The following is a 16,065-nucleotide window of genomic DNA, read 5'->3' as shown; positions in this document are numbered from 1 at the left end:
ATAAAAAAACTCCCTCAAAACCTCAGTCCATATATATTCTCTTTCTTTTAAGAAAACTGCTAACAAAACTTCAATCTTTTCAAGAGAAAGTCTCACAACTCTGCTTTTGAGAACTTTTCCCTGTATTCAATCAGAATTTAATCTGTTACAGTTTTGTGACATCTCTCCAGAAACCAGCAAATAATGACAGTGATGGCATTTTTTTGCTTTCAAAGCAAAACATCAGCATTAGTTTCTGAACGCTTTGTCCCAGCCCAAGAAACTGATTCTTAAACCTCATGCATGAAGTCCTGGGAAGACTACCAGTGCAGCTGTCCCCTTTTTCCTCAACTACCAGCCTGCTTTTTACCTAGGGGGATAATTGACAGATGGAGCCAAACATCTGGCAGAATTTTGCTTTAGTCTTTAAACATTTGGCAGAACTTGGTAGAGCCTATGAAAGATGGTATCAGAAAATGGCTAAATCAGAACAGATTAAAAATTTAAAAAAAAAAAAATCACAGGCTATCCAGTCAGACTGATCCAGAGAGAAGAGATACAGAAAGAAGGATTTTCTGAAGTGGAACCAAATGCCATAATATCTTAGAGACTGATGATTTGCCACAGACTTCCAAAATTACCTTGGGATTTTCAAGCCCCCCTTTAATAGCTTTAGTTTCTATTTTCTAACAACAGGTCAAAAGTAACTCATGATTGGAGGTAACTATTAAATTCTGGGAACGTGCCCCTTTTCCAGTCCCAAAGTCATGAGAGAACTGTAGGAGAGTCACAATTCTGAGCCACAAACCTTTGAACTAGTCCAGTAGCACACAAGAGCTGGATCTCCCATCAGCTAATGTTTTGAGGATTGGATAGGAACCACCCAGTTTAAATGCCTTGTTTTCCCTCTCGCTGAGGAGAACTAGCTTTAGAGATTATATCAGAAAATGGGAAAAGACCTATTCAGAAAAAAATGTGATACCTTTCTGGCCATGGGTCCATTGGAATGGCTAGGAAATGGCAAATTTGGAGCAACCCCCGGGCTGCCATGAAAGGTAGCAGGTCTAAAGCAGATGTAGATCATCTCTAGAAACAGAAAGATATTCTTTTTTTCTTACAGCTGCCTTCTGGTCTAGCTGTACTCACCACATACACAGAGAAAAGCTGGGAATCCAGGACTTGTGAAATAGGATGTCCTTGAAATATTAAAGGAAAAACCATGGGGCAGGAAGCAGATAACATCATCTATGTGAGAAAGACTATAAGACCTCCACGTCAGCTACAGCAGCATAACAGAGTTATACTGTATGCTAGCACTGGGGAGAAATGCTAAACTCACTCAAAGTTAACCCCGCAGTTAGTTCATAGATTCCGCCATGAGTTGCTGGAAGGAATCACTTTGGGACTGATCACTGCTCATCAGCCATCTCTTCAATTCCTTTCCTCCTGGCATCTTCTGATTATTTTTTTTTTCTTTCCTCTCCTTCACCTGACCTTCAGAAGGTGCTTAGGATCATAGATGAGTAGGCAGACAGATTGATAGTTGCTAGATAGACATTTACTCATAGGTAGGGCTTAGATGCTTCAGATGTAGAATTATATCTACAGCATGGTCCACTGTTGTCCCTGGTTTGGCTGGCGTGTGCCGCCCTCTATACTAGTTGGCACATGTCAAAACCTTGCCAAGAAATGTGCCACCAGTTGAAGAAAGTGGACAATCAGTATTCTCGTCTTTGAGATTGTTTTATTTTGTGTGAAAAACACAGGTTAGAAAGCAAGCACCACTTGCCATGATTTATAGCTGTTATACTGGCTGTTGGCATGACTCGAGAGTTGGGACTCACAGGAGCTCTAGATTAATATGTCAATTTTGATTTGTTTTCTCTTTCCCATTCACTTCTCACTCTCTCAAGATTCCAAGATTGCCAGCTCTCCCTTTCTTCTGGGTTTCAGTTGCACTTGTTTTGTTCTGAGTTCATTTTCAGCTCCTCACTGCACTGTTAATTTTGTCGAATATCCTCTTTCAGGAAGTCCTCGGGAGGTCATGGTCACCTGTTACACCTTTATATGTGTTTATTTAAAAATAGACCTCTAATGTATAATTACTACCTCTCTCTCTCTCTCTGTTGACCAGATGAGGACCTAGATGTCCCAGTGAGACTAGATGCTTCCTCATTTGTCATCTGAAACTAGATCAATAGGAAGTTCATCCTATATGTTAGATATTACTTGCCATCAGTCTGCCACTATTGACCCGAACTGTGTTTCTGACAACTGATTTTGAATTGAGGTGGTGGAGGAGAAACAGACAACACAGCATCTCAAGGTCTTTTCCAACCCTATCTTCTAGGATACTCTGAACCTCTTCCTCTTGCTAAGGAAAAGACTTTGTTGCACCAAACTTACTTCCCTGCAAGGATTCATTATTATGTTAGCCCCCAAAATGTTACTTTCAGAAGGGGAAGAATACTCTGTGGGTGAAGCCATGTGTAACACACCCATCTTTACGTGTCTTCCTACCTCAACTGCCACTGAAATTCATTGGTTGTGGCAACGTTTATTTATGAAACTGGATTCTTGACCTCTTCAGCCCCCTAAATTGCTGAAAAGAGAAGAATATGAGCTATTCAAGATGAGAAGATAGGTAGCAATTAGACATATGAAAATATACGCTGCTCCTGCCAGTGGTTTAATGGCTAGCAGGAGGTTAGAGGCCATAGCCATACTGGTTTCATTGCTTTGATGGGAACTTGCATTAAACCAGCAAACGCAAATGCAAATGAGAAAAAAAAAAAAAAAGAACCAACCAAAAATGTTGCTTCTGTATATTGACAAAATGGGGTTTCCAAACCCACAGACCAATGCTCTGGTGAGAGACGGTTACATCTGATTTTAAATTAAAAAGAAAAAAACAAAAGATAAATGGGAGCTGTCAGTAACTGATGAATTGGGAACCTTTAGGAGGTGGTGCAAGGGTGCTGAGGAAATTGGTCTCAGGGAGTAGGTAAGCGGCAGGCAGGTGAGTAGCTCAGGGAAGTAGGCGTATTTCTTATCCATCTCAGCTGCTAAGACACCCCAGGAAAGGCCAGATCTAGGAGTGGGGGTCTGGACTCTTCCAGTGTCAGCAAAGAGCCCGTGAAAATCCACTATTGCCCTCTGCTGGAGTGAGGGTTGCCAGTGGGACCCCGGCTCTGGCCGGTGAGAGAGAAGGCAAAGATCCGAGAGAGAGAGGCAGGGAGAGAAAGAAAGAGAGAGCAAAGAGAAGAATGCAAAGAAGAAAACAAGAGGAGCATTAAATAGTCCAAAATGAGAAAATGCATCACTGTTTGGAAGTCTTGGATGAGGAAGGAAATGAGTAAGATATGAGTGGCATGATAAAAATGAAAAGGGAGGGAGAAAGGAGGAGAAGCAAACCCAGCAACACTGGAAGAAGGAAAGAAAGAGGGAAATAAGCAAAGGAGAAGGAAGAAAAAAGAAAGAGGGAGAGTAATGAGGAGGAATTGAGAAAGGAAAGATGGAGAATATCTGGCATGCAGAGTGCATGGCTGAATGGTTGAATGAGTCAGGATCTAGGGAAAAAAAAGATAGCTTTACTGTATTCAGAGAGAAGGAGGTAAAACTGTAAAGAAGTGTAACAGCAGGGCAAAGGGCAGATTTAGAGATTCACAGCTTTAAAGCTAAAGGGATATCTGTGATCAGTGGTAGACCATGTACTATGCAGTGTGTTCATTAAAGGATAACAGCCTGTCGCTGTTGCTTGTGCCTTGAGATGCTCCTCTGTCATAGAATCATGGAATGGTTTGGGTTGGAAGGGACCTTAAAGACCACCTAGTTCCAACCCCCCTGCCCTGGCAGGGACACCTCTCACTAGACCAGGTTGCTCAAAGCCCGATCCAACAATCCAACCTATCCTTGAACACCTCCAGGGATGGGGCAGCCACAGCTTCTCTGCACAACCTGTTCCAGTGTCTCACCACCCTCACAGTAAATAATTTCTTCTTAATATCTAATCTAATTTTCCCCTCTTTCAGTTGAAGAGACAAAAGCAGCCAGATATGAAACAACTGGAGGGAATGGGTGCATCTCCACACGTGAGATCTGGCCTGGCATAGGTAGCTGATGACATATGAAACATTAATTCTCCAGATGCAATTGGATTGGGTGCTAGAAAAAAGAAAAATCAAAGGATTCCTCTTTATCTGCTCCTTGACACTGTTAAATACAACAATTGATCAATTATAACGTTTTTCCATGGGCATTCACCCTCCCTCACCAATAGACTGCTTGTTGTGTGATTATTCCAGTAGCTTATCATGGCATATCTTGTTACCTCCTAATAGAGGTGCTCCTTTATCTCAATGGGCTGTGTCCGTGCTAAGTGTATAATGCTGAATACAATATCCAGTTAGCTAATGAGCAGAACTGCTGTTGAATTCTGTGCCATCCCAAGTGTTCCTGACGAGCTGGAAAGCTCTCAAGGCCAATCATTTCTATAAGGTTTTCTGCACTTCCTGGCATTAACTGAGACAGAAATAGCATGAGAAGAGCATTTGACCTCTCTGATTCCATTCCCCGATTGAACCGGAAAATGCAGGGGAGGAGGAACACAAACACTGCAGATAACAGCAACAACAAAGATCATCAAACTTGTTCCCAAACTGCAAAATAAAAAGGTCAGGCAGAGTTAGTTAGGGGGAAGGTCTAGGCTTGCTTTGACTTTATCTGAGGGACCATGGCATTTCTTTTTATCATTTTGTCTTCCAGAATTTAAGGAAGCATTCTCACTCTTCGACCGGACTCCTAAATCTGAGATGAAAATCACATACGCACAATGCGGAGATGTCTTGAGAGCTTTGGGGCAGAATCCAACCCAGGCTGAGGTCATGAAAGTGCTTGGTAGACCCAAACCAGAAGGTTGGTGTCCTCCTCTGTGTTTGTTTTGAAAAAGATCACTCCAAGAATTATCCGAGAAGGAGATGAGGTCTCCATTTTCTGAAGGAAAGAATAATTGTGAAATGGCAAAGGATATAGAGGAGCCCCTGCAATTCACTAGCAGAAAAGTAAAAGAGGAAAAAAGTGATCTTGCAGTCAATATAATTGTCTCAAATTTAGGAGAATGAATTAATTTAATGGCCCCGTGCGTCAATGTGTTTTACAATGACAAGTTTTGGCCTTTTAAAATTGCTTTGATGACAGGCATTCGCTTGTGTTTACTAAAAATGCAGACATTTTGAAGACATCCAAAGAAACAAAGGCATAGATTGAATGTGAGGACATAGTTTGTTCTACAAAAGTATGTATTAGAGGGTCTGTAATAATTACAGTAATATCTCCCTTCAACATTTGCCATACACTGGATATCTCTTCATAACAAAGGAAATGTCTCCCAGACCATTTCTATGTTCAGGCATTTTCTAGGCTATTTTTCTGTCCTTTCCTTCTGTTGAGGTAGAACTGACAATCAGGCCCTCATTCAACAACTATGATATGTCAGGATATGTCAGTCACACAGTGGCAGGTGGGACAAGGAGTCATGTGGGAACAAAATGCCCTCTGATGCTCTTGAAAGGCAAAGAATCAGGAAACTGGGATACCCAGCCCTGGTCCAGCCTATTTGCTCTGAAGCCTCCCTCCCAGTATGGTTTTAAACACCTCTGTGTTATAGGGTTGCAAAGCAAAGCTGATTTCGTATTGGCAATGAGCTTCTCTTATTGTCTTCTGCTTAGTTTCATTCTTTTATGTTGCATAAAACAGTCTTGGGAATCTAACAGTATTTTCTTTCCTTGATGTTTTCTAAGTCAGATACTAAGACATCTCTCTCTCTCTCTTAAAAACTCATATTTCTCTCTTTACCAGGCCTCTTTCCCACTCTATCCATTCTTCCATCTGTACTTACAATATTTCTATGTGCTTTTCTCCCCTTTAACTGGCATTTATTGCCACAGTTCTTCTAGCCTCACCACCTGTCCATGGTGGATGCCCCATGGTTGGTTCTCAACTCTCCTAGAATCCACTAAAACTTTAATTTCCTTCTGTGTCTTTGTAGACATGAACTCCAAGATGATCGACTTTGAGACCTTCCTGCCCATGCTCCAGCACATTGCAAAGACAAAAGACACAGGCACCTACGAGGACTTTGTGGAGGGTCTGCGCGTGTTCGACAAGGAGGGAAATGGAACAGTGATGGGGGCTGAACTCCGTCACGTTTTGGCTACGCTGGGTAAGGCGAACCTTTTTCTCATGCAGTTTCATCACTGAAGTCTTTCCCATACAGCTTGTATCATTCTGGGTAACCTTTATGCAGAAAATGTCTGAGCAAAATTTCAGCCATTGCATTGTCCTTGATTATAAAGACCAAAAAAGTTCTTTAACAATGAAGCTAAAAATCACTGACCTGTAGCTCAAATATTTGTCTTTCCTTCCTTCCTTCCTTCCTTCCTTCCTTCCTTCCTTCCTTCCTTTCTTCCTTCCTTCCTTCCTTCCTTCCTTCCTTCCTTCCTTCCTTCCTTCCTTCCTTCCTTCCTTCCTTCCTCTAGTATTTTATTATTTCTCCAATAAATATTTATTTCACCATAAAATGACACAGACTTTGGAAACCCCATCTATTCCTTCAATATTTGTCTCCATTTTTCTGTACCTTCAAGAAAAGTTTTAAGATGAAGCACTTTTTTATCAGTCAACTGTTTAACAGAAATGTCTCTGAAATAGAAAGCTCCTGTTTTTAAAGTAGGGATCAATATTTCTCTGTCCTCTCAAATTTTGGCTTCAGAAGCTCAGTTTTTCACAAAGAGTGATGCCAACAGAATGAGTGCAGGACAGAAAATTTGGCTGTAGCTTAATGACAGGTTTCCAATTTGGATTAGAAGGCACTGACGTGTTGTCATCTGAATCCAGTAAACATTTCTCAAGATCAGTCTTTTCTATTAAGGTTTATCCACTATTTAAAAAAAAAAAAAAAAAAAAAAAGGATAAGCCTTTACAAAAGAGATTTGATTCAGACCAAAGGATTCCAATGATGTGTTCTGACCTAGGATATCAATTCAAAAAGCCGAACTTTTTATGCCCAGGGGTTTTCATCCAATGACACATCTATCTCTATTAATGACACTGGGAATAAGAAAAGAAAGCAATGCTATTTTGTTTTTTATCACCGATACTATGATGGGGTCAGTTTGGGGACCAAATTCAGTGATGAGAAAACAACCCCAGCAGGATTCCCCTATCTAACCTTACCTGGGACAAAGAAACCATTCTGAGTGGTTTTGTGGGTTTCACAGTACTACAAGAAATGCTTTTCTACTTATTCTTCTCTTTCCAGAAACCCATAACAATGTGGCAATATCTGATTTTCAAGCACCAATAGGAAGTATTTCAATCTTGAGAGTTAACAGTTCTGTTTAGAGTGGCATCTCTAAATACTGGTCAAATCCTAGGCATAGCCAAATATTCTGTAAATTAGCATGCTTTTCTGTTCAGTTTTCAAAAAATTCTTTGAATTTTCACAGGTTTGCCATTGATGGGGACTTGTTCCTGTGTGCCAGAACTCAGTGATGGAAAAGTAGAACAAGAGTAGCAGGGCGCATCCAATGACTTTTACTTTATTTCTACGATTTCAGCTGAAATCACCCTCAAATTTCTTGTTTAATTTTCTGGAACTCATTTGTTCTCATCCTAAAATCAGTGCCTAATATTCAAAAAAGGGGATGGAATGGGTTGATCTCTGCTTAACCAAAACGAAGCCTTACAGGCAAATATGCACCTGATATTTAGATAATTAAATTAAATGGAATGGATCACTGATCTAAATCAGAGATCCTAAGTTTGACCTTGGAATCTTCCAGAAAAACTCAGAGGCAAACTAGATGGTGACTCTACTAAGATTTTGCTGAGTGAGGACTTGTTTAAAAAGTGGCTAAAGCCTTCAAGATTTGGCAGTTAGAAAAAGTTTATTCTTAGAAGAATGAGTATGTGAACATGATATCATGTGGGTTTCCATATTTATTCTGTCCTTCTGGTTTTCAGATCAAATTTTCTCAGTTTGCAAGTATATAAGTAGCTTTCCTAGCAGTCAGCACCACAAACTAAATTGAAGAGGAAATCTCCTCCTCTTCTCTCACTTTTTCTTTTTTATTCTTTTGTTCTTTGAACTGTGCTTTGTAAATTCTTAAAAAAAGGGCCCAGATACTCAACAGGCATTTTGCTTTCCACCCAGGTGAGAGATTGACTGAAGAGGAAGTTGATAAGTTAATGGCTGGTCAGGAAGATGCCAATGGCTGTATCAACTATGAAGGTAGGTATGACCACTCTAGTCTGAGCAGTGGTCATCTGCTTGAAGGCGTTGTTGCAATTATCCTGACAAAGTTTAAATCTGTGGAAGATCTGGAGCAGGTTGTGTGCTTTTACAAATTCTGGACCAATTCAGATTCTATAACTCATCTGATACACCCTATCTTTTGAAGCTTACTTGTATTTTCCACAGCTGAATGGCCATGGCCCTTTCAGGAAGTGGGGCTGTATATTCTTCTTTTGTTTGACTTTCTTTTTTTTTAAATTTTTTACATTATTTTTTCTACCTTCTCCCACAGTTCCTTGTCCTCTCAAAAAGAGAAACACATCCCTTTTGAGACCTCCTTACAGAAAATCACTAAATTTTCCTTCGAAAACTAAACAAAAAATTTTACCCTTAGTATCTTCTTTGGTGTCCTAAGAATCCTTCCAAAGTCCTTCCAAAGACCTTCCATTTTATTTCAGTGTTATTGTAGAAAGACAGAACAAAAGGGTTTGCCCATGAGTACCTGGACCATGGTTTTCTCCTGCATCTTACAAGGCTATGTACTTGAGGCTGTTCATTGAAACCACAGTATTCTGGTAGGGGTCATGAACACATGCTTTTGTACACAGCTGAGTCCTTCTTAAGGTTAACTGGTGACTGACCACCGTATCGTCTTGGTGATTTATCTGGTCTGTCATATTCACTGAGCCTTTCATGAATATTTGGGTTGGTGGTCTTCTCCTATTTACAAATACCTGTGATCTGAGCTCAGGAAAACATTTCTTACAAGTTGTTTGTTTGTAGAAATCTGTAGATTTAGCCAACCCAAATGAGTCATGAATTTATGCTGAATTCAGAGAAATTAAAATTATTGGGAAGGAAAAAATATTTCCTTACTGCAAAATGTATTTTTCCTTTTCCTTTTGAATTTCAAAAATTATATATAATGAACACTTCTTTAAATGGAGAAAAATGGAACCCGAAACATTTTGAAACAAAGCTTAATTTGATTTTGAAGTACCTTGTTTGTTTATAAACCTGAGTTCACTGGAGAGATATAGTTGTGATACCCGACTTGGTGACCTTCTGGGGATTCTGGAGGTTCACTCCAGAGGCACCTTCAGTATCCCCTGACTTAGCACAAATATGCTGAAGTCTTGAAAGCTTTGCAAGATGAGGACCCAGAGTTTCTCGTGGCTGTATACTTTGGAAAGCCAGTTCCATATAGCAGCCAGGGGTAAGGGATTAAGCAAGCTATGGATTGACTGATGTGTGTGTTCGTTTCCACTGTCTACCTAGACTGTTGCCTACACTGCACTCTCTCTGTATATTATCTTAAGAACTTACAAAGCATTTAGCATCTGATATCTGGAGTCTTATTTACAAAGTGTTGTAGTCTTTATTGCATCAGAGAGAAGAAGAAGAGTGAATTTATATAAGAGCCAAGCTGAGATACCCAGGACATTCCTGAGTTCAACGAAAGGGAATTGATAAATGACCCCTCTCTTTCTCTTGTTTCTAGCATTTGTGAAACATATCATGGCTAACTGAATGCCAGGTGAGTCTCTTCTGTCCTCCTTGCACATCTTGTCATTTTGGTTTTGACATCTGAGATAGACTTGAAGAACGTGTAAGTGACTAATCAAAGAGGGTGACTGTTTTCAATAAGCTGTATGAGGAAGTAGGACAAGAATGAGTAAAAAGTTTTATTCATCCCATCAAGTGCACAGAAAATTGGTGACATTTCTGCAATTGCCTCTTAATCTGGATGCCTTTATTTGAGAAGTCCAACATAACATATCCTAAAAGGATTTGATTTCCAAAGAACTGGAAACTTCAAAAGATGCATATTTTTCACGTCCACTTACAAGGCCCTCGTCCTAGGTTTCTCCTAAAAAGGCAAGGAGATAGAACTGAGCTGACTAGAGAAAGAGTGGGCAAAAAATACAAGGAAAAATAGATAAGAAGGAGTAATGCATGCTTTTATTGCTGAACCTACGCTAGGAGGATAATTATTGGCCTTCCATAAATCTGGCTCCCAACATCTCCTGGCAAATTGGTTCGTTTTTGCAGGAAAAGACATGAGCTTTGTCCAGCATATCTTCTGGCTTTGTTCAATATTGTTCTCCAAACCACAGTACCATTATGGGTATCTTTGTCTCGCCAATGCAAATGAGCTGAACTTTATTTCCAGTATTTCCTGGTCATCATTTATTTTTGTATTCCTGGAAAAGATGCCCACTGTGTTCAACTGGCATTCACTATTATTTATCTCTGTGCAGCTCTTGGGGAAGGTTTGACCTGAGAGTTAACCAACTCCATCTATTCTGCAAAGTCTGATAAATGGGAGAAAGCAGTGGCTTCTTTCAGATTTTTTCTGGTTGCTTTGGGTTTTGTTTGTTTGGGTTTTGGTTTTGTGTTTTTTTTTCTTCTATTTCTTTTGCTTTTGTTTATTTTTCTACTCTTTCCTGACCGGTCCTGGCTTTGTTTTGCTTTTGGAGATGATATTATCCAAGCCTACCGAGACCTGTCTGTTTTGTGGTCACTTTTGAATATGTTCACTCTTAACTCCCAGGGAGGGAGTTTAGGAGTCACATCCAGGTTTTGGAGAATTTTGTTCCAAGATAACATTGAACAAAATGTAAACTGGATAAAAAGGATGACTGGGTTTCTTTTCTTATTATAGTCCAGTTTTCTTTCTGAAAGCATTTATCTTCTCTGAACATACACTCAGTTTTCCAACACTGGCTCCCGGTTTTTGATTCCAAAGATCTGGACTGGACCACAGCCATAGTGGCTAATCCCACAGCTAGTGTGATCCCTACTTGTTGTTTAGAGATGTTTTCAATCCTTAATCTTATCCTAAACCACCTGCCATGGGAAACTCCCATTCCGATGCCAAAAGTCTTTCTGAGAGTCACCTAAACCAATGTCAGCCACCAAAGAAGACAAGTGAGCAGTAGTAAAGCTGGCACAGGGTTGGGAGATGCAGCACAGGGGCCAGCAAAAGTGTCTTTACTTATGATGGGTTTGGAAAGGGAGCTGAGAGCTCCTGACTCACAGAGAACCAATGTGCCACTGATTTGCCAATGAGCCATGATGGGCGTCATTCAGGGGTGGCATCTTCCACTCCCTGCTGTGTTGCTGTTGGCATATTTAGGGAAAGACAGATGCGGTCTTTATCCTTGAAAGGGTGATGGCCTTTTGCCATAGAGCATATAACAAACAAATCCCAAAACACTGGATTTGAACTCAGTGGGAATCTGGATCTGAATTGAAAAATAAAGTAGCGGCTCGTGTTTCTTGGCCATTCCCATATGCTGGAGTGGAGGAAAGCTAGAGCTGTCTCCCAATATAAGAAATGAACTGTGTCTTTCCTTTTGTCTTTATTTTGTGAGTGTACTTGTAACTACTCTATATTGACTTTTCTTACATAAAGCCTTTCCACTAGCTTTTCCCAGGTGCTACGTACTATTTATAATACAGAGTAATCAATTACATCTTCAATTAGTGACTCTTACACTGTTTTTTTCAGCCCCCCTCCCACGTCAAGTGTTCTGCAGGATTATAGCCAACTAGTCTTCCTTCACAGTAGACATTGCTGTTGAAAACACTCCCAGATTGGCTACACATGTACTCATTACACTATTCAGCCAGAAAGACGTGGGCAGCAGGACACATTAAGCTTTCTTAGATAGCTAGAAAGCACTACACCCTACTTGTGATCTAATGACCACTGTAGTGTGGAACAGGGCTATGGGATATGTGTGGTGGACTACATGGACCCCCTGTGCTGGCAATGCACACAACTCTCCCCCTGCCATGAGACTGAATGTGTGATGAGCAGAGTCGACCTTATCTCATAGCCTATCTCTTGGGTGCATGCTCATTTATGGGAACTGATCAGACAGCCCAAAATGCTAGGAAAGAACATCTTTGGGAGCAAGTTGGATGTTGTCAGAGTTGTTCAGATACCTACTTCTTTAACACAAACCTTGTGGTACAAAACCACCCTGTTTAAATTTAAACACATCAACTCAAGTACTAAAGCAGTACAGCTGGAGGGACAGTCCATAATGTATACACAGAGGCTTAGTTCGGTCTCCCACAGGTAGGTTCATGGTGTTGTTTGAGATGCCTCAGGTGTCTCCTACATCCATGGCCTCACAGATGGGATGAAGAACCCGCGGCAGACTAGAGCTTTCTGGCAGTTGTCAGCCAGGCAGGGTACTCTGGGACATCTCAAGTGGCTCTAGGTGCTGAGATGTGGGGAAGAGAATTGAGCCCTGTGGCTTGAGCTCATGTGACTGTAGGTGAAATCCTAGAATAAGCCATCAGTATTTGTCTGGCTGACACAGTCTTCCTCGTCTCCCATCAGATTAAGATGCCTACAAGTAGGTGTCTACATGAAAGCAGGGTGTTTCCACACCTAAAGGAGGTCCAGTTAGATGAACAATGCAGAGTGATTCACCCCTTCCGAAGAAGGAACATAGATGCAGTGAGTCCAGTTGCTGACGTTGAGAAGGACAAAGCTCCATGAGACCTACGCCATATTTGCCATCTGTATGGCGTGTTTTCAACGCCTTGGGTCTCTCAAATTGCGTCAGACACTTATGATTCAGGAACTGAATCCTGCCTGAAATGTAGACATTAACTAAGAGAAATGTCTGTGCTCAAATGATGCTGATGGGATTGTCTGCTGACTACAGATAATAGAGGGAAAACAGAAGTAGGAGAAACTGCCTAGTGGTTCAGGAACTGGACTGTCTTTCTGCAAAGTTGAGTCTTTGACCTAACTTCACGTCTGACATGGCTATATTGCCTTGCATGCCCGCTTCTGGTGTTTTGCCCATCGTTTACACATCGAGTGTGAGATTGTGGGGTTGGGACTGACTAAGGATATTTTGTCAGGTTGTGCGATTGCTCTTTGATGTCAGTTGGCATCTACATAGTGAAGAGACACTCAGCTGCAGGCCTCACTGCCAATAAGCTGAGTACAGATGCATGAGAATGATTGAGGCTGATTCTTGGTGTCATTGTTTGCTTCTTCTTTCCTCCTCTAATGCTTGAAAACAACTTTATTTTTAGGACAAGATAGGCACTGAGAACACCAGATGCTGGCCTTGGATTTCGATGTAGTGGAATGTCTTCTCCTTTTTCAGCCCAGATTCCCATTACAGAGCTAAAAAATGTGCTGTCCCTAAAGTTATTTGGATAAATGTTTTTTAGATTGTTTTGTTTTGTTTCTTCATTGGAAGAGGGTGGCCTCTGTGGAGATTCAATACACTCAGGAACTGAAGAAACTGGAATCTGAACTATGAATACCTGGGCATTGTAATTTTTTTTCTGATACAGACTATAAATAGCAATACAAAATTACTAAGGGAGGGAAGAAAAGAGGAGTAACTTTTTCATGACTAAATCAATCAAAAAATGTATTAGTCATCTAGTTATACCCTTCCCTCCCCTCTTCCTTCCCAAACAATTGAACCTTTCTCTGTGTTTATTGCATTTGGGAAAAAATAACTGTAAGAGAGTAAGGGAGAAAAGAAATTAAACCAACTGTATAAATCTCCTGTATGCAAGGAAAACTCTTAATCTTTAAAGAGAAATAGTAAAAGTAGAGTGCCCAGAAATCAGCAAGAAACACAACCGTGTTCACATGTTTCTTAGCTTTGGAAAATACCGCAATTAAAGGAAAAAAAACAAACAAAGCCAACCATAAGTGTACACAATGTTTTCTAAAATGCATCTCTTCTCCACAAGGTTTACTTCCCTTTCCAAGAGTCTGACCTATGAGACAAGCAAAGTGTCTTTCCCAATGCAAACTGGAAATTGTTCTAATATACATAGTGGTCCTGTAGCTTTTCACAGTAAAACATGGGATTCTTTGTCACCTTGTTTCATTGTTGTTTCTGTGTGTGAGGAAAGGGGAAATGCGAAATAAATGCTGTTGGGAAAAACCACAGTAGAGGCAAAGGAAAGCTGAGAAGCGTGAAAAAGCACATGGATTAAGTTGGTTCATTTTCTGGGGAATAATTTAAAACGTAAAAAAAAAGAAAAAAAAAAGGAAGCTATATCCTTTGGGGCTGGAAAAAGGAGAAGCTAGAGGCTGGTACAGTTTGTTAGGAAATACCAAAAAATTTAAATATGCAACACTCCATTTAAGCAAGAGGTATTGTTAAAACAGAAAACTTGAAAACTTAGTGGAGGGAAGATAATCAGTGGAACATTGTAATACCAGGATACAAACTGCATAGCAATGACTGAGTAGGTCATCCCTGCAGAGAAGAATTGCTAAGAACGAGAGAACACAAACAATCAAATTACATGAATATAAGACCTATAACAAAATGTACTATTGAATAGCCATAATAGAAAATCAGCAGTCAGAGAGCTAGATGTAATATCAAGCTGATGGCAATAGCAATAAAATGCTAAAGGAAATTCAAAAGGCTGATGCAGAGGGAGGAGTAGAAAAATGTTAATAATGACAGGAATATTTTATATCCAGCCTGTACATAAGGGTTAACTGTACATAAAGGTGCAAGTATGTGGGGGGAAATAAAGGTCACTATGAATCACTGGTTTTGAAGAAACCACCTCTGAAGCATCACTCCTGAACAGAACCCTGCATTGAACAGGCTGTTGACAAGGCCATGAAACTAGCAACTGTATCTGCTCTAGCGTGCCAGAGATGGACACCAGAGATAGTCAACCACCCGTGGTCCATCTCCTCCTCAACAGTCCCTTTGTGAGCATTCACTTCTATTCTCAGCATTGGCTCCTCTGATCTCCTAAGGCCTAGTCTGTCTTGGGTCTAACACCATTTTGTAGGCTTCTTGCCTTTGACATCTTGTAAATACATATTTAGACCCTAATGACAACTTAATATGGTTTTGAAAGGTGTAGAGTAGCTGGAAAATGCAGTGCTTTCTTCCTCTCCTGCTGGTGAAATGAACCACTTGGGAATGTCTCCTATCTTCTGCGAGACTCTTACAAGGGTATCTCTAATTTAAGGACCCCTTGAACTCTAGGACTCATACGGCTGAGGAGCACCATGAGGGCTCAGTACAGAAACACTCTGCCAGCAGGTACTATCTGACTAGCTCCTCTTTGTCCTCTATGCCCTGTTGTTCTGTCACCAAAACTCATCTCTGAATTGGGCTATTGGCATCACACAATGCGTTCTACATGTCCCAGTCTAGGGCTATTTTGACAGGTGTCTGTCAAAATGGTATTTTGTAAAGTTCCCCAAACAACATCTGTCCTCATCCACAGATGCAGGTGAGCCTTTCATCTGGGAATATGGATGTCCTTGACCCGCCTAAGTGCAGATATCTGTAGAGTTGGTGTCTCCATCTGTCCTAGGCTTCAATGCTTATCTCATTGTCACAGATGGTATCTGTACCATGAGGATCACACATTCTTACTGGTTTTGTTACTGGTTTTGTTACTGGTTTTGTTGTTGCTTTTGCTAAAATCACAGTTGAAACACCCTCATCAAACGAATCCAGCGGCTAGGATTTACATGAGGGTCACAGCTATTTCAGGAAAATTTGAAGTGTTGGTAGTGCTGCAAATGAGGAAGCAAGTCCTTTGATGGAGAAACATCAGGAGCAAAGACCAACAGGCCAAGAACAACCACCTGAGTTGACGTACACCAGTCAAGAAAGCAAGGTAAGAGGACTGCCAAAGCGCAACACACAGGGCAAGCTGGGCTTACCAGTGGCCCAGTGAAGTAGAACAGAATAAAATACCAGGTGGTGTTTCACCCCAAGTGCATTGGCAGGGCTCTTCGAAGAAGGATCCCC

The 16,065-nt window shown here is 40.8% G+C and overlaps 1 protein-coding gene across 1 annotated transcript in view; it reads left to right on the top strand.

Moving 5' to 3' along the window:
* Positions 1-14,174, top strand: part of MYL3 (myosin light chain 3) — a 36,944-nt gene extending 22,770 nt beyond the window's left edge. Inside the window, exons 3-7 of the mRNA XM_054192786.1 lie at positions 4,744-4,893; positions 6,026-6,199; positions 8,192-8,269; positions 9,774-9,809; positions 13,340-14,174. Coding sequence (XP_054048761.1) covers positions 4,744-4,893; positions 6,026-6,199; positions 8,192-8,269; positions 9,774-9,802 — 431 coding nt within the window. The 3' untranslated portion in view covers positions 9,803-9,809; positions 13,340-14,174. The remainder of the gene's footprint in view (positions 1-4,743; positions 4,894-6,025; positions 6,200-8,191; positions 8,270-9,773; positions 9,810-13,339) is intronic.
* Positions 14,175-16,065: the final 1,891 nt, after the last annotated feature.

The sequence above is a fragment of the Rissa tridactyla genome, chromosome 2 (assembly GCF_028500815.1).
Source record: "Rissa tridactyla isolate bRisTri1 chromosome 2, bRisTri1.patW.cur.20221130, whole genome shotgun sequence".
Classification (NCBI taxonomy): Eukaryota; Metazoa; Chordata; class Aves; order Charadriiformes; family Laridae; genus Rissa; species Rissa tridactyla.
The sequence above is the reverse complement of the archived record's forward strand: the minus strand, read 5'-3'. Positions and strand labels throughout refer to the sequence as shown.